Source organism: Seriola aureovittata, chromosome 16 (genome assembly GCF_021018895.1).
Source record: "Seriola aureovittata isolate HTS-2021-v1 ecotype China chromosome 16, ASM2101889v1, whole genome shotgun sequence".
Classification (NCBI taxonomy): domain Eukaryota; kingdom Metazoa; phylum Chordata; class Actinopteri; order Carangiformes; family Carangidae; genus Seriola; species Seriola aureovittata.
Genome location: NC_079379.1, coordinates 10,464,904 through 10,491,109, shown reverse-complemented (window position 1 = coordinate 10,491,109; position 26,206 = coordinate 10,464,904). Strand labels below are relative to the sequence as shown.

Here is a 26,206-nt window from a genome sequence, read left to right as displayed (position 1 = left end):
CAGCTGAAAATCTCAGTTAGCAGTACACTCAGAACAAGATTTTACCACCTACAGTAAAGTGTTAAAATATGCAGCAAATTTTAAATGTTGAAATGTGTTTATGCAAGTCAGATGAGCAACATTAATTTAATTTTGTAATAAAAGTATTCCTGTCAACATACTCAAATTAACAGCTAAAGAAGCTGTTGAATTAAGCCACATCTTTGTACAGATTTAGACTGATACCCAACACGCAATACTACATTCCCTATGGATTTATACTTAAAAGGGCCGTATCAATTTTAATCTAATTTAATGTACATTTCCAAAATCCTGCTTTAGATAGTAACTGTTTTCTACCTTCCAGGTAACAATACACTTAATTTTATTTCACTTCAGAACAAAGATAATCTTTTAGTCTTACAGATACAGTAGTCCCTAACGGACAACATTAAGTCATCTTTTTTGTCCACATAATATTATGATACTATAATTGCTCCCAACTGGGGATCTGGAAAACTCCAGGAGATGGCATCGCTACCTTCCACTACACTTCTCAGGTTGGGCACAAGAATCTGTGCACGAGGTAACTGCTTTCATTTCATCAGAGATATTTACTACCAAAAGGCCAGAATCAGAACTACATGCCAAATACAAACACCCATATACACAAACATGAACACAAACACAAAGAGAAGACAGGCATATAGGGTTCAGTGCAGTGACAGTTCAAACAAGCAGACGCAAACATGCTTATAACTCAGTGATTAAAACAAATTCAATCATAAAAGAGAAAAAGCTAAAAAAGAGTTGACAGGTGACACGCACTATGTTCAGTGTTAACATGTGTCAAGGAATGTGGTCCTTTTGTATTAGAGGCAAAAGTCACGAGTTGATTGCGTAAACATTATTAGTTAGTAAGACTAAAGCTATTTCAACTAAACAAACATTTTATCACAGACCATTTGCCCTCAAATACTCAAAAACGAACGAACACAACAACACACAAAGCAGTGTGTTTTATTCCAGTGTTTTTGTTTTTCAAATAGCTGAGGACTGACAGTTCTAGCCATGCGCTAACTGTCTGAGTATCAGTGAGCGGGGTTAGAGCGCAGCCATGTGGGTCAGATGTTCTGCATCAGACACACAGCCCTGCTACCTCTTCTTCCATTGGGAGGTTGTGGGTCACTAGTCCTATTCTGTATGATCTGTTCAAGATGGACACAATAACACACAGCTGACTACCAGTGTCAGAATTAACCATTTCAAGTTGTATGTAACATGATGGATCTGAAAATGTGTTTCTGGACTGTTTTTCTGGATCTTATCAGCCATCAAGACATAGATTAAGGAGGTAGTAAAATAATTTGGGAACCATTTACATTAAATCTCATCCATAAAGCATTTGAAGCCATCGTCAAATTGCCTCATGAGTATCTGACCATTAAAAATAATAAAATGTAATCAGAAAAGATGACACTTTTGGAGTGATGCACTGCTGTGTAACTAAAAATAGAATTCGCTTAATGCCTCACTAGGCATTTGCAGCATTGGGCATCAGAGTGTGGTTTATGGGAACCACTCACCTCCCTGAGAGTGTTTTCACTGGGATGCTGAGCCGGTTTGAACCTTCAAAGCCAACCTTCAATCCCATTTCCTCTTCTTCGTGTATTCTGGACTCTTCCTCCTGGGTGGAAGCAGCAATGGGAGCATAAATTAAAAACCAGCTGTTACTGCAGTGAAGCTCCTCCTGCTAAAACACTTGTGTCTTACAGTTTTATTTTATTTAACATATACATCTTTTGGCTGGGTAGTATGACATTATATTGTTTTATGTTCACACAGCCTAAAACCGGATTTTCTATGAATCTCACGTGGCTGTATTTATTTACATCTGATGCATTAGATTCAAAGGTTAACCTGTCTCATTCTTGCATGGCCAGTCTACCTGTCCAACTATACAGACTACAAACATCTTACGTTTCTACTTTAATTGCTGTCTGACTGTCACTACAAAAAGAAGGAAAAAACTAAAACAGTTTTACCAGCTTTTCACGCGCTTTCTTTTTCTTGTCATCCTCTTTCTTCTTCTTGCTTTCTGGCATCAAGTCATCCAGCCAGCTCAGCTCTCTCTTGGTGAAGAAAAAGTCTAGAAGCTTTCGGATAAAGACCAGCGCCAGAACCTGGAGACACACAGACAAGGAAACTGTTGCTACCCACGACCGAATCAAATTCAAGTCACTAGTGCTTGCCTTCAGAGTAACTCCTGGGTCTGCACCCATCTACTTAAACTCAATCATACAGACTTATTCTCTTTCTCAGCCACTGCGTTCCTCCAAGGAATGTCGTCTGGCATTGCCATCCTGCACACAAGACAATCACAGTCCAAACTGTTCTCGTCTGTGGTTCCCTGATGATGGAACGAGCTAATGAATGCTATCAGAGCAGAGCGTGGGCATCCGTCTCTATCGTCAAGACTCTCTTGAAGACTCATCTCTTCGAGAGCACCTCTAACACCCTAAGGTGCCAAACTAGTACTTACTAGCACTTACTATGCACTTTTGTGGCACTTCTTTACTTGATCTCCTTGGACTAATTAAACAAATGTAGTACTTACACCAAGGTCTTCTACTGCACGTAAACTTAAGTGTCGTCCCTCACTTGTAAGACGCTTTGAATGAAAGCATCTGCCAAATGAGTAAATGTGAACTATTATCAAAGATTTCATAGCACAAAATATGCTATAATAATAAAAACAATAAAACCAAATCTTTAATGTCTTAAAAATCGAAAATTTTAATCTAAAATGATAGACTAGTGATGATAGACTAGCTGTTACGCACTCTAATGTAGTGTGATAGTTGAGTGGGTGAGGCTCTATCTCGATCTGCTTTTACGTCTTTAAACATCTCATGTAGTAGGAGTGAAGTGATAAAATGAGAGACAATTGCTGAGGTTGAAGCCATTACCATCATGGGAAACACAACAGCTGCTGCAGAGGCCTTGATGACCCACAGCAGCACCAGACAGGTGAGCTGCACCAGGGTGAAGATATGGACCTTCCACAGCGGCACATAGCGAAGATAGATGAGATCAGGCTGGTGCTTGGCAGGCATGCCGAACAACTTGATTCTGTCAAAGAACTACGGAGGAAATGAGAGGACAGAGACTCAGAGAGGGAGATAAGAAATGCTAATGAAAAAGACTGCAAAGACGGCAGGAAGCGAGGGAATTCAATACATTATTCAGAGGAGGGAACACGATTAACAAAAGCTTTTAAGGATTCTGAATTACGATCAAAGGTTTGGAACTACAAGGGCCAAACGCATCTTTACTAACAGCTGATGACTGCTCTTCTGTTCAGAAGTAAAGGGCATATTATCTTCAAAGACCAGCAGAGTAGCGTCTTACTTGAATGCCTTTGAGGGAAGAGACACCCATGTAGAGAAAGACTCCATATAGGACTGGCATAGGAATGAACTGTAAAGAGCACAAGTCAAACAAGACAGTATAACAACCCACAAATCATTCATCTTCCAGTATAGGAGAGGAAAGACTAACATGGTGTGTGTTGCGCCAGGATACATTAAACAGGCAGAAAACTGAAAACATGTGCAACATATTGAATAAATAACACATACAAGTGACTTTCAGTGACATTTATGCAACCTTCTCACTGACAATGGGTGCACTGAAACAAAAGCCCAGGAGGGTGCAATTTTATTATTCCAGTTACTATTATAATAGTGATTATGCCATCTCACCTTGAGCACTGAAGTCATGAAAACAGAACAACCCATGAGGATGAAAATCATGAATCCAGTGACCCGCTGTTCTCGGATGCCCAGAAACTTGGGCTGCTCTCCCGGCGCGGAGCAGCCTGACTCCACCTTCAGGCTGTTGACATGGGAGATGGAGAGGACGGTTGCAGCCACGAACCACGGCAGGCCCATAATGGAGCACACACCCAGCATTATTGCCACTACCAGCAAGTCCAGGTGATAGCCACAGCCTTTCTGTAGGATACACAAAGAAACAACTGAGAGCTGCCGTAATAGTGATGAGTGTTTCTCCCTGTGGAGCAAATGTCAAGTAAAATAAAGTAAGAGAATTACACAAGACGAGCAGCCTAAACTTTAAAAAATGTAATTTGCCCATGCATACTTGGAATGTTCAAGGTGGTTTGTGATTATTTTTTAAAGTAGCAGCACTGCAGAACCCTGAGGAATAAAAATGCCTCATTTCTGTGAGATGAACTCAGCAGAAAAAGAGGCAGACAAGAGAATATGTTGGCTTCAAGCATAATTCAGGATGACAGAAAGGAAGAGAGAAAACTGGTGAAGGATGAGCAAGCTGCAGATGATCAGAGAGATGTAGAGATAACAAAGAACAGATAGACCGATAGAAAGAAAGCAAGCTGGAGGCAACACAAGTGAGAAAAAAATAGGTAAACAGACAGAAACTGAGTTTAGTTTAAGACTTTTGGTATCTATACAGGATAAATGCCAAGGCTGCAGACATTCATTTACATGGGCATTAATTTTACTAACAATGCAATCAAATACTGGGTTTTGCAAGTCCTGTTTAACATCATTTTATATTGATAACCCATAATTTGGGATACAACCAGTTTCCAGTAAGCCCTTTCTGATTCTGCAGTATTTTCGAGTTTGGAGGGGTTGTTGCTCAAAAAACTCAAACTATATATTACATTTGGTAATTAAGTATGATTTTAATGATCGATTAATTCTGATGATTTTTTTTTATGACTTTTGTGATCTTCCCCTGATTAATCTTAGATGCTGCACAGCTACAGTTTGCACCACTGGATATTAAAGAAGGGAGAGGCACAATTCAAAAAGACACCAAGGACAATACTACTTCAGAAAACTTTAAAAATGATGTGTAACTCTGACCTTGAGTTTGTGCTCCTTGCGGTTTATGATGACTGCAGTGATCTGCTGGTCCATAAAGATGAGGATTGTGCAGAGCAGGGCAGGAAGTGCTGCCACCAGCAGTGTCCACCAGGGATTTCCCCCTAATGGGTCCATCAGCCAGCCGCGGTTCTTTGAAGTTGGCTGCGGGGAAAAGGCAGAGGTGTGCTACATTTAGTATATAAGGCATGAAAGATTTAGTTGAGAATATTTGATGATGTGAACATTCATTAGCTTTTAAGTAGTAAATGGAGATATTTGCTTACAAAAGAACAAGGATATAGAGGATGTAATTTCATCTGATTTAAAGCTCCCTCTTGCATTTTGTACATCCATGCATTAAGATAAACAGACCAACTGGAATAGATGCCTACCTCAAAGCGGTCAGGAACATTCAGTTTAGGAGAGGGGACGCCCATGAGATAGTCAACCAACACCATGATCATGATGGTTATAAATACAGCAAAGTCGCTGATAGTAGAACGCACCTGCACAACACACGCACGCACACACAAAAGCAACACGTGTATATTTACTCACACATTTGAGATGGGCATGCATGCTATATTCTACTGTTACTCTTTCAAATTCATCCACACTCCACAGTCATTTACTGCATGTGACTGTCAATATCCACCAAAGTAATAATTACATTTGTATCAACAATAAAAACATAACAATTCAAACAATACCAACACCAGCCTACACAGAACACCAAGTGATAACAGACTCCCTGGTACTGTGTGGGAGGTTGCAACAAGATCTTTCAGTACATGAGACTGCTTCTGCATACTAATGACTGACACAATGTAAACATTTACATAGTGTGAGGGGATTTTAGCTGGATCTACACACACTTGCATGCACAGAGATGAAGGAAAGCAGCATATTCAAATGTGGAGTTATTGATATTTATAGTTTAACAAGGAATAAAAAAACTGGGCTGTACTTTAAGTTAATCTACATCTACATAAATTAACAAACATATCACCTTGGTGGGAAAATATCTCTCTGTCTTGAACTGCTTGAGGAAGGAGGACAGGAAGAAGGTGGTGAAGAAGAGGATGATAGACCAGAAGAGAACATCTGGGATATAGGGCCCGTGGTGACCACAGGCTGGACCCACAAACTCCCCATGAAGCATTTTACACATCTAAAGAAAAAGAGGTAGAGGCAGCATTAAATTAGTATTGTGAAGCTGTTTTAGATTAGCTGTTCCACTACCGACAGTAGAATCAGTAGCAGTTTTTGGCAGCTTAGTCATGGTAAATAGTAGTTGTACAAGTAGTTGTAGTCATTGTGATCATGTGCCTGATTGAATCTGTATGAATCAGTGAGTGAGCGTGAATGTCTGTCCAAAGTGAAATACTGGCTGATGATGTCTGTTTCCTCTACAAATGCTTTACATGCAACTGTGAGTGTGGGTGTAATTACTGGCGACCACACTGGAGGTCACTGTGTGCTTGCCTCACCGAAACATTGAGGCTGCTCCATGGGATAGAGTCTGGGCTGTATCCTGTCCGGTTCCATTCCTGCTCCAGCTGATCGGAGGCATTAACTGGTGGAGAGCACTGACACCTGGGGAAAAAGAGATCAAATGCTAAGCAAAGTCTGTACACTGTTCCTGAAGTTAATTTAAAACACAGGTTTTGCAAAAGTTATTATTTCGCAAGAAGGTGATTTTAACCTTAACTTTGGGGAACAGCTTAAGCTGCTACAATTAGTTTTCAGCAATAAGAACAGTGTGTTCTTAATGAAATACTATTTCTGTGACCCTTAATCAACATGACATCCTGATATGAAGAGGGAATTTTAAAAAGTGTCATGTTGGCGCTAATTCTGACAGATTTCAAAGAAATTCAAAGAAAAAAGCTCTTTTGTCACTGAAGAATGATGTATGGGATTTAATGCATCATGTCACAAGAATAAATATTTATAATCAAAGTTAAACAGATAACAGATAAGTGCTTCTGGAAAAACGGAAGGTTTTCTGTTTCTGGAAATGGTTCATCTTGGTTTTTGGTTGTGGTCTAACAAAAAAAATCCTTTTTTGTAACATCTGTCTATAAAGAGAGAAACAGGATTCAGTTTCTAAAATGACTCATATGAAATCTAAATATAAAAGTAACTGAAATCTCAGCACTCACGAATACAGGGTAAGGTTGTCCAAGTTGTTGTGCATGTTGATAGGGTAGTGTTCTCCCAGGTGAAACAGCTTCTCCAGAGCCTCGTAGATGAAGATGATACAGATAAGTGCGGCAAAGGCCTCCTCTGTGAACCGGGTGATGTAGCAGACCAAGGAGCTAGCATCTGTTGCCACGAGGACAAGACACAGGAAGGCTGTCCACAGACCAATGCTGGTCCGCAGTGACAGGTAGGACAGGTCGTAGTCACTAGGAGAGAATGAAAAAGACGTGGCGTGGATGGTGGAGGAGGATGAATAGAGGTCTACTTATGCACCTGTACATGGGTGCAGATATGCACATTTGGGCCCATTAGATTATTATAACTCATGCATAATGCTGTGCAGACTATTTAGTTTAGTTATCAATATTTCGACTCATAAACTCATTTACTTTGGAAAAGTAAACTTGCTTGAACTTACTTGCAGAACTTGAAGAGGATCTTCTCAAACACTAAGACAGGCCCCGTGCTGCCAAGAATAGTGAGGGGCTGGCCTGCGAAGAGGGAGTATGCCACTCCTGTCAGTGATGCCCCAAATAGAGACTCTATGGCACTCTGTAGGCACAGAGGAGAGGGAGGGCGTGAGGGAATGAGATAGGGATGATGGGGGAGATGAAACCACACAAAGGAGGATAGAATGGGAAAGGCTGAAGGAGAAAAGAGAGAGATGAGGAAGAGACCCCCCGACCAGAACACAGAGTTTTGATTAAACAGACATTCTGGGCTGTGTCTGAGAAGCTAGATAAACTGTTTGAATATTTCCACTCTGCTGACTTGTCCAAAGTCATATCTCTGTGAAGCCCTTGTCTGCTGAGTTTACTCAGATGCATCACACACACCAGCACACAGACTGTGCCTATGCCAACAGTCCCTGGCCTAATAAGGACATCTGGGTAGAAAGGAAAGAGAGACAGAGAGGGAGAGATATGGAGTGATAAAAAGAGAAAGACACTATATAGAATAGCTTGCAGTGTGAGAGTCAATTAGTGCATGGATGGCTAAATTATCACCACATCCTTTTGTGGCAGGTAAATTAAGGCCACACAATCAAACACATGGACTCAGCTGAGTAATACAATGTTGAAGTGGGTGAAAGATTATCATGACTTTTCTTGACACAGTAAGTGACCTGCTTTATAAAAAAGTGAGGACATAGAGTAGTCAGAAAATGTGTTTCTTCCTTGTGAAACGGTAGCAATGACAATAACTGGGATGAACTGTATGTAGATATGTCACATCTGCATTTAAGCACTGTATATACTGTGTATATACAAGTATACATATATGTTAAATATGATGGTTTAAGAAAGCACTCTTTTTGCATTAAATGGTGGAAGGAAAATTGTTAAGATTAAGTTAAATCAGATGAGCTCAGATGAGGGAACAACACAACATTCATTTTAAGTGCACAATAATGGCAAAAATATTCTAAATGCTCACATTTGACAACCAAGTTTATATCTCATTTGGTGCAACATGGCACTTACACAACCAAGGGTTAGGGGTTTGATTCCCACTGAGCTCATGAAAAGCACAAGGACTGACTTGTGTGGCCAAGCTTTCAGACTCACTATGTTGCCTTTTGTTGCCTCTCCAAGCAGACCTCCAAATGTGATGACAGGGGACATGCAGGCGCAGTAGAGGAAGAGGACGGAGGCTAGACATTGCAGACTGAGGGAGTCCCTGATGTCACTCCAGTAGAATGGTACCTTCCGCTTGACATCTAGGATCAAACCTCCAAATATCCTGTAGCGGGAAAATTATTTTAATTTCAATTTTTCAATTAGGAGAACACAATAAACTCACACAATAATATTGGTATGGTTACAGAAAAATACAACACATATCAGTTATGTTCAGACAATGGGAAGAGTCAAGTGAACACACCTGATTTAGCATCACATAAACTGTGTTAATGAAGTAGTTATCCATCTATCAGTTCCACTGAGATATTTCAGAACTCAATTAAAAATTAAAAAGTAGTGCGAAGGTAATAGCAGTCTAGATAAGTAAATGGTTACAATAATCATTAAAAGCAAAGTACCTGACCCTGTGAATTACCATTCTTACAGTCTGTTCATTCCTGTTGCTCTTTTTATAGTTGAAATTAATTCCGCTATTCATGTTTGATAATATGAGGTGATTAAAACTGTAATTTTCAAAAAATTGGTAATTTACTACATTACTACTACATTTTACACATTTAATTGGTATGGAGTGTTTTTATGTTTGTTGCTTGCTTGAACACTAATTGCTCTGGATGGTCGGGAGTTAAGACAGCATGAAAACTGTCGGTGTACCCACTGTGAAAGAAAGGTGGTGTCATGAGATTGTGAGTGTGTATCTTAAAAATGTTCATCACCAAATTCTAGATGACACTTTGATCTTGCTGCCAAATAATTTTAACCAGGGCAGTTTGTCTTGCATATACTGTTTAGAATTACTCCATACCCATACATCTTCTCTCTGCTTATGCCTCTTCGTACTTTGCCTTTGAGTGATTTCTCACCTTGTATATCTATGTCTCTTTTCTCTGACATCTGTCCAACTGCTCTGCTGTGAGGTATTCTTTCATTTCCTTTTCCCCTACACCTTTGGAATACCTCTATAGCCTCCTTCCACAACCCCTGCTGTCTCTTTTGTCCCCATTCCTGATAGCTTCCTTTACATTAGCTTCTTGCACTTCCTCATAGTTCTCTATCCCCCAGCAGCTCCATCATAGTGGCAGTGAAAAGCAGAGTGAATCTGTAAATAATACAACACCTCCAAACTGATGTCTGTGTGCAGAGGGTGTGTGTCTGTCTGAGGTTTCAAATAAACCCATTCTCCTCACTGTGTGGCTCAGGCTCTAGAGCCCAGCATGAGCTATCTGTAAATGTCAGCATCTGAGGTTCATAGAATACAGTAGAGATGTGTCTGCACAAGCACATAGTAGTATTAACTGATAAAATGTTACATTTTATAGATTTTTTGTCTAGAGTACAATAATGATATGTGTGGAACCTTATAGAAAAAAATTCCAAAAGCTTTTACTTAAAAGAAATGGTGTTTACAGAGCACTATTACCAAGTTCTATTGCCATCTGATGTTTGGAAAAAAAAACATAGTGAAAAATATTTAATGGCTTGTAATTCATCTGATCATCATTCTCATTAATGTTATCACAAATAAGACTCTAACTAAAGAAGATAAAATGAGGTCCTTAGTCTCTCAGATGAGCTTTTCTTGCAGCTCTTGTTAACATGAGGCACTTGTCCCAGAATAATCAACATGATATATTAAACATGCCTTCTTGTGACTAATGAAGTTGTTAATTCCACTAGGACGTGCTTTAATTATCAAATATTTCTTTGTCAACACATTTGCTAACACAAGTGAGATTATAAATGAAAGTGAGGTCCATTTGCTTTAAAAATGATCATAGTTGCTGTGCCAAGAAAATGTACTGTGCTCACCTCCCGGTCCTCTGTAGCTCAGGCCCTATGTGATGGCCGTCTTCCTTCTCCAGCTCTCCAGCTGGAGACGCATTGCCGTTGGGCTGGGGCGGTCTCTTTCTCTTCATCTGCAGATCAAAGGACATTTAAATATAATATGGTTCCACGTGTTGCAATTCCTATGCTGTCATGACGCTTGAAATCCATAAGGGGGCCCTCTCAGTGTGATTATAGTGGTATGATAAAGTGAAGCTGGGTAATGATCTCTGCACCTATACCTGCCATTATACCTGCCATAAAAACATTTTTTTCTCAATGTTTGTTATACATGGCAATTTAAGTGACTCTCATATCATATCCATGTAACACAATATGGATTAAGCGTAAAACATAGACGCATCTTTGTACACATTATTCAATAAGTGCAGCTAACATAATCTCTGACAAGGAGACTCAGTAACCTGAGATGGGACATTCTTGGGGGGCTCAATCCGAATCGTGGGATCCCATTCTCCAGGAGGCAGGACAGTCACTTGATCAAGGAACTCATCTATCCCAGAGAGGAGATCCGTTCGGTCTTTGGCTTTGTATGCCACATCGTGGAAAATCTACAAAATCAATATTATTAGGAGTTGTTAAATGTCTCTGCAACTGCATGTTAAGGGTACCAAAAAGTAAAAAAAAAAAAAAAAGAAAAAAGAAAAAAAAGACCAGCACAGTGTTCATCTTTAATCCCAAAATCCAAATATATCCTTTGCTGTCAAGCTAAAATGACGTTATTAATCAGATATATTTTTCCCGCTCTCACCTCATCTGTCATCAGTGTGGCCATGGATCTGCCAATTTCATGGTACTGTGGCCCTTTGCCATGAGGACCCAAAAGCAGGAAAAGAAACCTTTGAACAAGACACACAATCAAACTCAGAGTCACCATAAATAGCAGTAACTGGTAATACAATCACAACAATAAGTACTGTATTAACTCAAAGGCACAAAGGAGTTTTCTGGTAAAGACTTAAATCAGCATTCATCCTTTCTCAATAAAACGCACTGTGTGTATTCTTGAGGTCTAATAAACATGATGAATACATTTCCTTCTTCATTAAACTTTTGCAAAGCTGATTTTTCAAATATCTTGATACCTGCATTGTTAAAATCCATGTTTGCTAGCTATCAGTCTTCTTCCCTGCCTTTGTTGGCACATTGTTAAGTTTCCTGGTTTGGTACTGCCCCCTCTGATGTGGTGGAATAGAGTGAAACTGTCAACAAAAATGTGTTGCCCACTTGATCTCATAGATCTCAACACCATGAATATGTCTGATTTTTTACATCAAGATCCAAACACTATTTCTTGAGAAATTGCCCTCATCACATAATGTTAAGGAAAGTGATAGAAAAAAAGAGCTGCCCCTTTAACTGGATCTGCACCAAGCTTTAATGCCTTCTTATCTGACCCCAGTATTTTTTGCATAATAACAAATATACAAACAAACAAACCAACAAACAGACAAATGTAAAAACCTAACCTCCTTGGTGGAGGTAACTAAAAGGGCACTCAGAAAGTGCAGACTTCCTCCAAGACCAATATCAAACAACATACACAGGACTTCAGAAAAAATAATTCAAGACCCATGCCCCATCCCTCCACCAAGTTCAATACAAATCGGTTCAGTAATTTTTGCTGACAGATCAACATACACGGGTGAAAACATAATCTCCTTCTTGGAGATAATTACTTTACCTTGTGGGAACAGGCACCTCTGTGAGGCCTGTGATAAGGACTGCTGGGGACAGTCGTACAAAGGCAATTATGGGCTTCTCCAGGAAGTCCACTTCTCCCACCAGCACATTGGAAGCCTCGGCGCCTGGAGGAATCTTTTTCATGAAATTCATATCCACCTGAAACCACAGGAACCAATGAAATTGAGCAATCAGATACACAGACAATTACTAATAATAAAACAGAGGAAAACCAGAGACAAAGAAGAGGAAGTTGTGATGAAAAAAGACTTGGTCACAGGAAATGCAAGAGAAGTGCACACATGCAAACAGAGATGAAGATGTGGAAACGTAAGAGATGGCAGCAGGTCGTTGGGAAGCTATGATAACAAATGACGGATAAGTTAGTATCTATATTAAGGACTACATAGTACTGAGCAAAGATTGTCCGTTGACGCTATGCATTTATTCTCATGTTCCCTGAATAAATATCTCTTATGTACAACGCTAAATACAGATCTGAGCATGGCAACATTTTTTTTTATCCCCGTGTAGGACACACTGTGCCTTCATCTTTCTTTTGTATCCTCTGACTCATATAAACACTGCACCTTATTTTTTGGCAGTCAAAATGGATGGTTTTATAATGATAACTACTTATGGCAGCCTGCCATTTTATTTAATGGATGAGGAACGACAAAATGGTAGGATGGATGGCGGCCATGTGAGGGAGGAATTTTCAAAACTAAACACAGTTACATAACTACATGAGACTTTTACTTTGATCAATTCTTAGTCCATTACAGGTAGAGCAGTGACTGAAGATGCCTCTTACTGAGCTTGGAAGAAAAGGGCTGATGGGAATGTGATGTTGGCTCTCATAGAGGCATTTTTCAACACAGGCCACTGAAATGTCTGTGAAAGTCCAGAAACTGAAGAAAAACACGGATGGACTTGGTCATGGGTCCTTCCACCATGATGGACTGTTTCTGTGCTCAGTACTGTGGCTAGGTTACCTTGCTGAAGTCGACACTGCTGCTTTCTCTACTGACCCCTACTTTGGACGGCCTCCTCTCCACTGCCTTGTTGCCATCCAGGTTGTTAGGGACAGAGTTCGGAGACACCAATGGTCCTGGGAGGAACAGGGGGAGAGACAAAGCAGTGATGGGCAATTTGTAAGGACTTGGGAAGCAATGACTGGAGGAGAAAAGCTGTGTGGTTCACCATGAAATGATGATTTCATTAATAAATGCCATTTGTCTTTAATTTTTCTCTCTACTCACATTTCAATAAGAAGACATGGATAAAAAAGTTCAAGGTATGTTTATCTGTGATAGACCACTACTTTATGGCACAGGCTCAACAAATGGGAGGCAATTTCACAGGCAGTTACTCACTCTTGGCAAACAAACCTGGTATAAAATCCTGATATCACACTGCTGCCCACATTTGCTTGTGATGCAGTACTGTAGGTGTGGTAGGTTTAGTAGGTTTAGTGTGTGTTAGTGCGCTGTTATAGTGTGAGGTTTACATTCTGTTTGGGTCATTTTGCACTCCTTAGTTATGTGGCCTGTCTTATCAGTCTTGGGAAGTGTTACTGTCAGAATATTTCTTAATTTCTCCACTTCTGAGGTTAGTGTATCACCTATGAGATATTCAATTAAATTATTAACTTTATCTAGCAAATTTCCTTACATTTGAATGGGATGAGAATCAGCTCAGACACTGCAGGTTTTCTATTGTACCAGGCAATGAACTGCATCCCTGTGCCACACCATCCCCTATTAGATGACTAAAATTAAACCTGCAGCACTGGCAGGCAACAGACACAGAAGTTGAGATCCACTTTGAACAGTGATCAGTGGCTGACTGAAATACAACAGAGTCAATGAACCTGATAATACTCGAAATGCATAAAATGTTTGCTGAAATGTTTAACAAACTAAAACAATAGTTGTTGAATTTGCTGTTTAATATATATATATTTTTTTTTTTAATTTTCTGCTGCAGGTGAAATGATTTCTGCAACCACAAACATCACATGCTAGATGTGATGATACTGTACAGGGCTTAATCCCTGATGGCTCTCCACAGAGACGACGATAGATTTCACACAGCGCTGTTGCTGATTGCTCCCCGTCTGTTGAGCTCATTAATCTGGTTCTTAAGTCAGTCCTGCTTAACTCGAGTTCATGTCAGCTTTAAAGTAAAGGTGAGTGCCTGTGTTTGATATGCCTGACAGTTCTCCTTCCTCAGACTTCAGCACCTTCAAGTGTTGAAGCTAAAATATTTCGGTGCATAATTGGCTGCACACTTCAACATTGCTTATGTGATTTGAGCCATACCAGATACAGGAAACGCTAGCACTTGAAGTGACATGAGAGTGGGAGATGAAATGAGGAAGAGATGTCAAAGAATAGCATATGCATACTATCCTCTGAAATTTGGAAGTAACACTTCTTTTACCAGGTTTTCCATATTTTCTCATTTTCCACATCTATAGACACATTTCTTATTTTGCCATCAAGATGTAAACAAGCCAACGTCAAACAAAATTTATTTATAAAGGCTTAAGTAATATGCCATTTTCTCATCTACAATTAATCCCAAATAAAAATTGTGCAATTTCTGCCAGCACGTGATTTGGCCAGTAAGCCATACCCTTGAACTGTACCCTGGGGTAGCCCCAGTGGATGCTGGGTAGCGGTGACTGCTGAACAGGAGCATGATTGCTCACATACCCAACAAAGCCTCTTGGAATAAGGGTGGGATTAGCTTAGGTTGCATCCGCCAACACACTTCATTCAGCAAGGCTAAGCCCTGGAATGCTCCCCCATACCAACCTTGTAAACAGTGTCGTCACAGTGATGCCTCATTCATATGCAAAAAAGTAACATAAATAACTGAAATGATACATATTTTCGGACTCTTATGTGGGGCTGGTAGTACTGGAAATTTTCTAATAAAAAGGTGAAAAATAAGATTATATTCATTTATATAGGCTCTTGGTCTAGTAGTTGTATGGATATATTTATGTATTGAGCTACAGTTCTTTCTACAGTTTACATTACACTGTATAAAGACTCAGAGATTACAAGCAACGACACTATGTTCCCATGAATCCATATTTTTTTCTATTCTAAAATGGCCTCTGTTTCATAAACCTGACCCATGACAGTTGAGAGGACACTGTATGACGTAGAAAAACACTTAAGATTTGGAAAGCCTTCATGTGGGACCTAAAATAAGACAGAACAAGTGTACCAGTGATTCCCTGCATGCCCTGTACACAAGTCTTTCACCCATGACTTCATGCTCAGTGGGTTCATGGCATGAATATGTATAAATAGCCTACAGACAACTCAATCCCATTACAGTGCATGTCTAAAAAACTGCACCATCCATATCAATGCATTGTCGACTATAATTATTTCAAACCTGTAAGCCAGCTATTACTGGCAGCTAGAAAAAAATTCATCTAAATAACCCATTAAGGGTATTATACTGTCTAACACTTTATTTCTGTTCAAAAGATGGTTAGTTATTTTGGGTCAACAGTGCAGTTTTTACAACCTACAGTGCACACCAGAGCTCTGAATAACCCATACACTGATGTCAAGATGATTGCCTCTTGGGAAATACTGTATATTTTCCTAGAAGGGGGTACAATTACAGAAACTCATCAGCTATAATAAGACCACCCCAACCTTTCAGATTCAGCTTCCACCAAGTGATCAGCGGTTCTAATGACCCATACTTTGAAACGGAGCCATTCCCAGAGCGAAACCGACATACATGCACGCACACACAGTCTAATAATAAACTGACAGGGCTTGGTTTGGGAAGAACAAAAAGCCATCGTAGGTGGCAGTTTGATAGTACATACAGTACCAATACACCCACCATGGTCTCTGGCTTATATTTAGCCGTGCTGCTGGCACACATTGCTCTCACTACACACTGAATCGGGTAAAAGAATGTTTAATTTTAGGAATTGATGAAGCGGAAGAGCATGGGTGCCAAATGATGCAATGGGAAAAACACAAGTTGCATGACATTTATATTTGTGTGTATTCAAAGTGAAACAGTCACCTGAGGATAAAACAAGTTACACCTGAAAGGATTTAGGACGCATTATGTCGGTTTCTACATCATACCAAATGCATAAGGAACAGCTACGGTATGTTTTGAGCGTATTTGTTTCTGAGACAAAGGCATTTTTTTAATACTGATTGATACCAGCAATTAAAGTGTGCTGTGAGTACACAATCTAACAAAAAGCCCCCAATACACTCTGCTTGAACAGAAGGAACCTAATGCAGTGTTGTGAGTGAACAGCAGACCAGCACAAAAAAAATAAACAGTAGCCAGCGGTTCAATTTAATGACATCTACAGAGAGAGAGATTGTCAGCAAGTGATTTTACGTCAGAAAAAGTCCTCTCTTTAGAGTCTAAATTTGTGCAAAACAATAGATCCATATTAGCACTCCTCTCTCTGTGGATATCATATGAAACACTATCAGACATTATTTAAAATTTTATTGGAAACAATCACAGAAATCTGTGACTTAAGTTATATTTTCTTGATGATATCCTGCTGTACCAACCTACATTGGGTTGGCTTTATTGTTTTTTATGTATGCCACCTAATGGTAAGTGTGTGCTGAGAGACTGTATTATATACCCGTATAACAAATAAATTAATATCAGCCGGCGCTTAAGATTAAATGTCCCAGTCTGTGGTCAGTGGCAAGAAGGAACAATGTACCGGGATACCCCTACTAACAGGTCTTACATGACACAAGCTGACTGAGAAGAGAGAGATGGGGTATAAACATAGTAATAAAACATCACAGGACACATGATGAAGGATGAGAGACGAAAACATTTTGAGGGCAGCCATGCAACCACAATGGTGGTGGTGTGAAGGGAGACAGGGAGAGAGACAAACAAAGCATAGACGCTTGGGAATGGGACAGAGAGATGTTTGAATGGTAAAAAGAGGTGAAAAGGGTTTTCAGGGCAGCAAAAGCAATGTATCTTTGTAGAAAATAAGGGGTTAGTGGAATAGACAGAAACTGAGAAGGGACAGAAGCAAGATCATGATGGAGAAGAGAGCAGTGTCAGAAATTTTGTATATAAATACAGTGGGAACAGCGTCTTAAGCAAGTGAGCCTCGCTGGGTTATTGATGAGATGGCCGCAAGGTTGGAAGTTAACGGGGAGCAGAGCTTTCATGCTAGTGCTAGTGTTCTCTGTTCAAGCCGTGACTCACACTGGCAGGCTACACAGATATTTGCCTTCTAAGGGCAGCAGCTCGAGGCCCTGGGATGCTGAGGATGCTCGCCGGCTGAACTGTGGTGATGCAGCATCATCTTCTGCAGGGTTTGGTGGGTCGTCATCTTCGGGAGGTGATACGACCACCTGAGGGATGCCTTGAGGGCCAAGGCCTGCGCCACGGGTGCGTGGTGGGCTTTGGGAGGAGCGCCGGAAGGAAGCGGGGGTATTTTGAGGGGTGGTGAGGGGTGATGGAGCTGGGGAGGACCCAGTGTTGGAGTAAGAAGAGGGCAGGAGGTGGTTGAGCAGGACGGAGACTCGGGACTCTCGTCTTTGGGACAGGTTGGATACAGAGGAGGATGCCCCTGGCTTGTGGAGAGAGAGACGTGAAGAGGACAGCCCCTCTCCTAACAGAGGAGACAATGGCAAAAAAAGGAAAGGAGAGGGGAGAGAGAGAAGGAGGGAAAACAAGAGTAGGAATAAGGGATGGAGCAGAGAGGAAAAACATATGAAGTAGGAGTACATCACAGAGATGGTATCTGGAGAAGAAGGGGTGGGCAGCAAGAGCGTGGCAGAGGTGTAGTTAGAGAGATTCGTGCTTGCAAAAACGTGAGCAAGAAGCATGGTTGTGTGCTAAAGACACTGACAATGATTCAGTGAGGCATGTAGGAGGGTCCGCAAGGGCCAAACAACTTGTTCCATTCAATTCCAAACAAAACAATCACACAATGTGACTGAACTGAGGCAAGTTCTAACTTCAGATAGGCTTGCATGCAGGAGAGAATGAGTTAGCACGAGGTCAGTGCATTGTAAGCAAACATGTGCTCTGCTACAAACAAACCAGTCATAAATCACAGTACACACTCATTTTGGTACATACATCTTTCACACTACTACTATTACCCACATCAACCATCAACCATATATAATTTTGACCTTTCACAATTGCATTTCAAGTTTAATGACATGACAATGCAAGCCCAACAAGAACCACAGGCACAGAAGTGAAGAATGTGACATCTCTTTCATTCTTAAAACCTCAGGCTGGTGCCCAAGATCTTAAAATGCACACCATACATTAACACCACTGTGGCCATGCCCAGTCAAAAAATACACAATGCTGATTCCAGTTGCAGGTAAAGCAATATTTCCTGAGTGTCACCTTAAGTAGTGAAAACAATCATTAATTCAAACCCCAAAAGCCAGGCCAGCCATACCAGTTAGCACAATCATTAGCACCCAGATTTCTCTTTCGCTAAGGGAACTGACTGCTTCAATATAAATCATTCTCTAGATTTTACTCACTTTTATCATCCACCTTCTATGCTGGCATTGAGGGATTTGAACAGTGGATTTTTAGGAACAGTTCCCCAGTGGTGGCAAATGTGGAGGAAAAAGAAATGCAAGTGCTTTGTAGGATCTCACCGTTTCTTTCAAGCAAGAGTGGGTCAGAATGTTTCTTGCCTATGTCAGCAATGGAGCGCACCAGAGGGATGCGATTGCTGAGCTTTCTCTCATTCTGGTGGTGGTGTTTCTTCAGCATGGCTTCCCGCACCTTTTCCCGCAGATCCTCCTTCAGCTGGCCTGAAGCCACCATGCTGTCTATCACCATGTCTGAGTCATACAAAAGCAGGACCATCAATATGCACAGTTAGAGAAAACAGAAGTGATATGTGGGGCATTGAAAATTATATTACTAGAATAATTAAGTTTTATTTATCTTACACTTTTCATCACAATTCTCCATTAGAAATACAATATAATTGGTATGACATGTCCTTTAAGATGTGATTTAAGTGCATTGTGAAATATACCCGCAATTTCCTCGATACTGTTGGCCCTCATATCCAGCATGACTGTGCCATTGAGTATACAGCTGCGTAGTTCAAATAAGCTGTGTAGTGACAATGTTGCCACGTAGGGTTTACTCCACCTCTCCCCACCATCTTCCACATCCTCCTCAAACTTCAGCCATCTGTATATAAAACCCAAGAGCACGCACGCACGCACGCACACACACACACACACACACACACACACACACACACACACACACACACACACGAATTTACAAATTACTAATAAAAAATAAATGAGCATTGCATTATAGTTCAAGGACACAAGATTATGGCTCATACTTGCCAGCTACATTTTTCCTTAACCAAGTTGTTAACAACAAAAAAAAAAAAACCAACCCTGTTTAACAACCCTGTTTTTTGACTGGAGGTTGAAACTGGCTTATGTAAAAAGCAGGCAAAATGTTTCAGTATTGCTGCAGATTCTGACAGCTACATAAAAGAAGCCATTTGGAAGTTTTGCTATTGCTACATAGCCAACATTAGCATTAACAACTGTTTACATACCAGTCTTGCCAAGAGCTTCAACCATCGCTGCATTTACAAGACACAAGGTTATAATACACCATCTGGGCAGCACTACCTCTTCAGGGCGGATTGGATTCTACAGTGACTCAGTATCAGTAAGTAAGTAAACAGGTGTTCAAGCAAATGTTTGATATGTAGCAATAGCAAAACTTACATATATCTCCTTTAAACAGAGCTACAAAACCAAACTGCATCACACATTGCTTTAGACAATTCTCTCCAAATACAGAAACTAAAGAGAACAGTTTGATCACAGGAAAGGAAACAAATTATGATGAAAAACTGCCAAATTATGAAAACTAAGGCTCAAATGGACTCTTGCCTTCTTCAAAAAATATAAATTTTCACAATTATATGTGCATATACAGTAAATGTAATCATTAAGGCTGATAGTTATGACTAACAGTCAACAGGGTTTTCAGTTAACTAATGACTAATGGTGTTAGTCTATAATTATGCTACAAATGTTGAACACTTATATTGTACAAAAAGCAAACGGTGGTTATGTAGTTGTCATCATGGTGTTCATGCCTTAAGATGCTTTACTGACCTGGCAGTCTCTTTCCATTCAGTGGCACTGCCGTCTCTGAAGGAGAGCTCATCCATCTCAGTGAAGAGGTCATGTGGGACATGCTCGAGGTCATCGTCCTCTGTACCCAAGATGAACTGGACCCTCTGGGATGGTGTGTCTGGACAGAGCAAAGCCCAAAGGTCATATTTACAATGTTTACAATGATAACAACAGTAAAATTCTCAAGGCATTAATTCCTATTAAATGGTACCTTATGGAGTTTTTGACCTCTAGTAGCCCACACAAGTGAATGCAGTTCCAAAATATTAATAAATAGCTATATAGCTAAATAAAGCTTTCCAAATGTTTTCTGGGGAAAGAAATGCAACTTTTTTGGTAGACTTCAAGGATACATGCAATCTGTTTAGGTGTGAATGCAGTGAATGAAAACATAACTTACTTGTTTACAAGAAAACACTGCAGGGCACCTTAAGTGGATCTCAAATATAGCATCGTATAACTGAACCATGTCTAGCGAGTTTCCTGTCTAGTACCTTACTTTTCTCTGAGTTCAGCTATAGAGCGTGATGGGGGAAACTGTCTCAGAGAAGCAGAGATTAAATCTGAGCATAATAAGAGGAAATGGTAGTAGGATGAAACTGAATTTCTTGTGATCAGTTTGAGAAAGTGTGTGTGTTTGTGTGTGACTGGCCAGTATAAGTACAAGTTGCATCATACTAATTGCTTTTCATTCTGGTATATAATAAATACATCTGCAGGCTTGATGCTGAAAAATTTTCTGTGGAAAAGTGTGCAAGAGGGAATAATGAAAATTTGGCTGCTCTTCAGGAGGATTTCTTTTCATGTCTGACTGAATTAGAGGGCAGATATCAGGACATCTGGAACCAGAGAGAAAACGGAAATAGATATGGCAGATAACAAGACTAAACGCCACAGGGAGGCAGAAATGGAATGACTGGAGGCAAAAAGGGAGAGTTATTTTCTGTTAACACATGGATACACTGTGCGGTGGTCTGGTGTGTATTACGTACATGTGAGTACATTTCATATTGCTGTTGCTGCTGCTACCATTATTCCACACCTATACCTGAGCATAAAGACGCATTGTTTGGGTGCTTCTGATTCTTGCAGTTGAGATGATGCAGCAACTTCTAACACAAACACATACACACATCCCTTAAAATGTCATAGCCTTCAATCGGTCAAAGCTGTTCCCTGTGGCCTTTAATGCCTTTTAGAACTGAATGTTTTATTCACAACTGTTTGAAATACAGAGAACCACAGAAGGCTGAAGCAAAGTGATGCTCTAAGCAGGCAATCTGTGCATTGTTAAAAGGGGATTTGATTGAAAAAACAAAAAAACACCATAATATCAAACTCATCTCCGTCCACTTTCCACTCACAACTTTTCGACCCAAGGTTTTAAATGAAAAATGGCTTTTACTAGTTACTGAATACTACATTCCAAAGTTTTGGGGTGGTGTATAACACTGCATTAATGCTTGAATGAGGACAATTTGTTTAGTGAAGGGGGTCTATTTACTTCTAGCTTTATAACTATTTGTAAAGATTTTTTTTTTACCAATTCAAAGCACTAAAGTACAAGCATCACAAAACAGCCACCAATAACAAGATATTGACAGGCATACAAAAACTAAGATATGTCTATCTATTCTGGATTGCAAGGGTTTCTGGTTATTGTCTAATGCGAGTCCTGTGGGTGTATGAATAAACACGGTTTAAGCCTCCCAAAAGCAGTCATTAACTGCAAGGTACAGTACTTCTGGATAGAAAATAACACTAGAGAGTGGAACTGAGAGAGTGAAATAGAAAAACAGAAAAACAAGGTGTGCCTCCCGTTACATAGACACAAGACATTCACTGTAAGCTAGGTGTTATAAATTAGAAACAGTGTCCAACCGTAAGAAGGGGACTCCCTGCCATCTTCCTTCCCCTCCTCAGAGTCTCTCTCTTTCTTCTTTCGGTGGTGTTTGTGTCCTCGGTGGCGATGCCTTCGCTTGCTCTCTCTTCCAAGAGGAACATGGACGCCTACGTACACTGCTCTGTGGCCTGGGGAACAGAAAGGTGAAATTCAGACCACTTCCCCTTTACAACATCTTGAAAATTGAGGAAAAAAGAAAGCAGGAAAAGGATGTTGTTAAAATGTTATATTAGGTAAAGGTAAATTAGCATAAAAGAAGATATAGTTACCACTTCAGGTGCATCATCAGTATTATAATACAAAGTAGCTCAGAATACCACAAATAAGGTGGCAATAAGAAAAAAATCTTTTTTTTTTTTTTTTTAGTTATTTGTTTTGACACAACTACATTTTCTCCAATTCTGCACCCACAAAGAAATAAATATATTATATAGAACATCTGTAACAGGTTGGGTAGATATTGACAACATTCTACTCAAACACATGTTACTGGAGGTCTCTTGGTGATTTCTGGTTCTGTAAGCAGCTAAATTAATGAATGTCAAAGCAAGTAATAAATAAAATTATTTCCAGAAGCCATACAATAATAGAAATGGAGTACCAAATGCAATAGATTCAATGAAACTTCTCCACTGTTAAAGTGAATTTCCAGGAATAGTCATTTACAACTAAAGTAAAACAGATATACCAACGTTTAAGACAGAAGACAAAGAACGTCTTTCCATTCCTTTTGAATGCTCGACATAACCTACTTGAAGGAAACCAGAGAACAGTATTTTACCATTTTCACTCTGTTTTCACCTCAAGTTTTTATCTACTTCCCCTCATTATTGTCAGCGCCATGCAGGAACCATATTATGAGATGCAAACGCCCTATTTTTGCCCTAGATTCACTGCCAATAGTCATTTTTCACAGGCAAGTTATCGCTCTTTGATTTGAAAGAGGACCCAGGAGGATTGAAGCCAAGATGCAGCACTCAGAGGAAGGCGTAAGCAACATACACATGTGCTGAACAGATGGAGGAAAACAGAGGTTGAGAAAGATGGGAAGAGGAAGAGGGAGAAAAGACACAGGAGATGAAAGAGGATGGAGAGACAAAACCTGACAGCTTAGCTGGACAGAAAGCAGAGGGCTCCAGGGGTGTCACAAAAGGAAATAATGGGATAAATGGAGACATTATTGAATGGAGGATGTGAAGTATGGTGGACTCAAATAAAGAGAGGAGTAAGCTGGTCAGGGGGTGCAAATAGCTAACACCTGAGGGAGATATTGTGGTTGTAATAATGTTTGTAGTACTACTGCATTCTCTACAAGTGACCGGCACCAACACTTCAGGTGTTATGCTAACTAGCAAGTGTTTCCACCTAATGCTGCAGGATTAGGATCCTACATTTCCATCAATTGAAAAAAAGCACATAGTCCCCAGAAAAGTCTTTCCATCTGAATGACTTACTTTCCAAGTCTTCCTTTTCATAGTTTGTGTGATGGGTGAAGCTGGTCTTTCCATGGTCAACGATCGCCTCTTCATCTAGACCCTGAGATTGATGATGAGAGAGAGAAAGAGAGGGATTGCAACAAAATATTTGTTAATACTATTTTTTATATGCAAATTGAATTTTGTAATTCCAAATTTCACCTAGATTATTTTTCTAATGCATGTTACTTTATATGTCAGACTTTCACTTTCTTTTTTTTTTCTTTTTTTCAAAAAGTCAAATATTAGAATGAACCATATCTACACACTGGACACTACCACCTTAAGATTTGGTCTTGGGGAGACACAAATGGCTGAGAAAGATCAGGAAAGAAAACACATTAAAAGCATAACTGAATTGCATCTGATAACAGACACAACTGAATTCTCATCACTGTAACAGAGCCCAATGTTGACAAAACTGTATTAAAATTAAGCTTTAGTCCATTTTTTAAGAAATTGTATGGACTGTCATCACAAAGGAATATATATCAAAGTTTGTTGTGTCAGTTGAGGACAACTTGCTCCCTCCATTACCTGTTGATGAGAGATGTAGTGAGTCTGTGAATGACCCATGTGGGGAACCAAAAGGGTAGTAAGAAGAACCCTTTATCAGACTGCAGCATTTCCCATTGCCTGGCTGTGATTACACTAGTGTGAACACAACATGGAGGCCCTTACATTTGATCAAAAGTGAGTCCTGTTTGGTTTTTCATTTTTAGAATTACCCCATACCAAATCACTCCGTAGCTCTGGGGTTAAACCCCAGACATATAACAAACAAAACAAAAAAGGATTTTAGTTATGCACATGGCCAATACTGGCGGCCTTTTTCCTCAATATTTATTGATGGCAGTCAAGAGAAATAGCTTAGACCATGGTACAGACAAAAATGCATGAAGTGTAGTTAACGATTAGACATTTGAAATATAGTACAGAACAAAATTACCCACTCTCACAGACAAGTTCAATTTGGCAAACAATGTGATAACTTCATAGCTCTAGCACACTGACTGCTGATGGTTGTCTTTAATAACCTCAGGTAATTAAGGCAGCAAGGTATCATTGGCTCACAGGGGGTTTATCTATGTGCTATTTTCCTAAAACTAATTAGTCTGTATTGTAAACTATATTTATTGTTAAAGTTCAAGCAATAAAGGTAGAGTTTCATAGCAACGTCAAGAGGCTGGCTCATGAAAAAAAGAGGTTATGACCTTAGTGAAAATAATAAGCCTAATATCAATGTCATGGAAACATAAAGAGATAGAAGGATCAAATTAGAGGAGACATAAAGCTGTCAGAATACATAGCAGCAAAGTGCACATTATTAATATTCTTTATTAAATTATAGTGCCCTAAAACCATAATTACAATACCCTAACACACATTATACAATTGGTATACTCACTCATCCACTGGCCCCAAACCATAACTTTAACCATCGGCAGTACATGCTTAACTCTTTCGGGCAATGGTCGGCACTTCCAGAGGTAATACGACAAATCTATTCAACCACCTATAAAGAAAGCATCTGCACGATAATGGTAATACTAACTTGAGTGTTTCACTCAAGTTGAGTGTTTCACTCAAGTTAGTGAGTGTTTCACTCAAGTTAGTACAACCCCACTCACCTGTATCACATGAGGTCCTGAAACTTAAACAGTTATCATTGACTGAAGCAGTTGAGGAGTTTGTATTGTAAAATTTGTACGTGGAACATGACCGCCTCAGTCACTTCCTAAAGATATGGTTCTGTTCAAAGCTGTGGTATGTGGAATTTAATGATGTAGATGATCATTTTGAAAACAGTGTCTTTAGTGAAATATTATATTTTAAATGTTGCAAATAGATGATACAAAAAGTCCACATGCTGATTCGAGTGTGGACATGTTCGACAGAAAAATTGGGAACAAAGATTGCACTTCAGATTGTAATTGTGTGTGAAAAAGATTGTGAAATTATTTTTTTGGAAGATCACCCACCCACCTGAAGTAATCCCAACACTAACCTTTCAATTAGAACATCCCCAGAAAAGTGAAAAAAACTTTTAAGTTTGACACTCAAAGTGGTTCTCACAAAGAAGAAGTGTTAGGCAACACATACAGCCACACAATCCTCGTTCTACTACAATTGTGGGGACCTGTCATTGACATAATGCGTTCCCTAGACCTTATACCCAGACCTTAACCATCACAACTGCATACCTAACCCTAAGACACTAACCCTAACCCTATTCCTAACCTAGACCTAAGTCTTAACCCTCAAACAGCCATTTAAACTTGTGGGTTCCGGCATTTTCGTCCCTACATAACTGTTGGACCCCACAAGAGCAGTAGGTTCCTGTTTT

At 39.8% G+C, this 26,206-nt stretch overlaps 1 protein-coding gene across 12 annotated transcripts in view; it reads right to left on the bottom strand.

The window, feature by feature from the left end:
- LOC130183524 (sodium bicarbonate cotransporter 3-like) overlaps positions 1–26,206 on the bottom strand; it is a 41,159-nt gene that overhangs the window by 2,473 nt on the left and 12,480 nt on the right. For 3 of the 12 annotated variants that reach the window (XM_056399055.1, XM_056399058.1, XM_056399056.1), the window contains 23 exons: positions 23,839–23,920; positions 22,363–22,512; positions 20,461–20,599; positions 19,341–19,501; positions 18,952–19,140; positions 17,550–17,933; positions 13,267–13,382; positions 12,273–12,430; positions 11,340–11,427; positions 10,993–11,139; positions 10,553–10,659; positions 8,669–8,843; positions 7,519–7,652; positions 7,061–7,306; positions 6,386–6,491; positions 5,905–6,066; positions 5,288–5,401; positions 4,896–5,057; positions 3,744–3,995; positions 3,391–3,459; positions 2,949–3,122; positions 2,025–2,162; positions 1,566–1,666 (listed from right to left, as the gene is read on the bottom strand). In XM_056399055.1, coding sequence (XP_056255030.1) covers positions 1,566–1,666; positions 2,025–2,162; positions 2,949–3,122; positions 3,391–3,459; positions 3,744–3,995; positions 4,896–5,057; positions 5,288–5,401; positions 5,905–6,066; positions 6,386–6,491; positions 7,061–7,306; positions 7,519–7,652; positions 8,669–8,843; positions 10,553–10,659; positions 10,993–11,139; positions 11,340–11,427; positions 12,273–12,430; positions 13,267–13,382; positions 17,550–17,933; positions 18,952–19,140; positions 19,341–19,501; positions 20,461–20,599; positions 22,363–22,512; positions 23,839–23,920 — 3,554 coding nt within the window. Of the gene's footprint in view, positions 1–520; positions 620–1,138; positions 1,188–1,565; positions 1,667–2,024; positions 2,163–2,948; positions 3,123–3,390; positions 3,460–3,743; positions 3,996–4,895; positions 5,058–5,287; positions 5,402–5,904; positions 6,067–6,385; positions 6,492–7,060; positions 7,307–7,518; positions 7,653–8,668; positions 8,844–10,552; positions 10,660–10,992; positions 11,140–11,339; positions 11,428–12,272; positions 12,431–13,266; positions 13,383–17,549; positions 17,934–18,831; positions 18,848–18,951; positions 19,141–19,340; positions 19,502–20,460; positions 20,600–22,362; positions 22,513–23,838; positions 23,921–26,206 lie in introns of those variants that run through there. The other 9 variants (XM_056399057.1, XM_056399065.1, XM_056399066.1 and 6 more) reach the window with 9 other exon arrangements.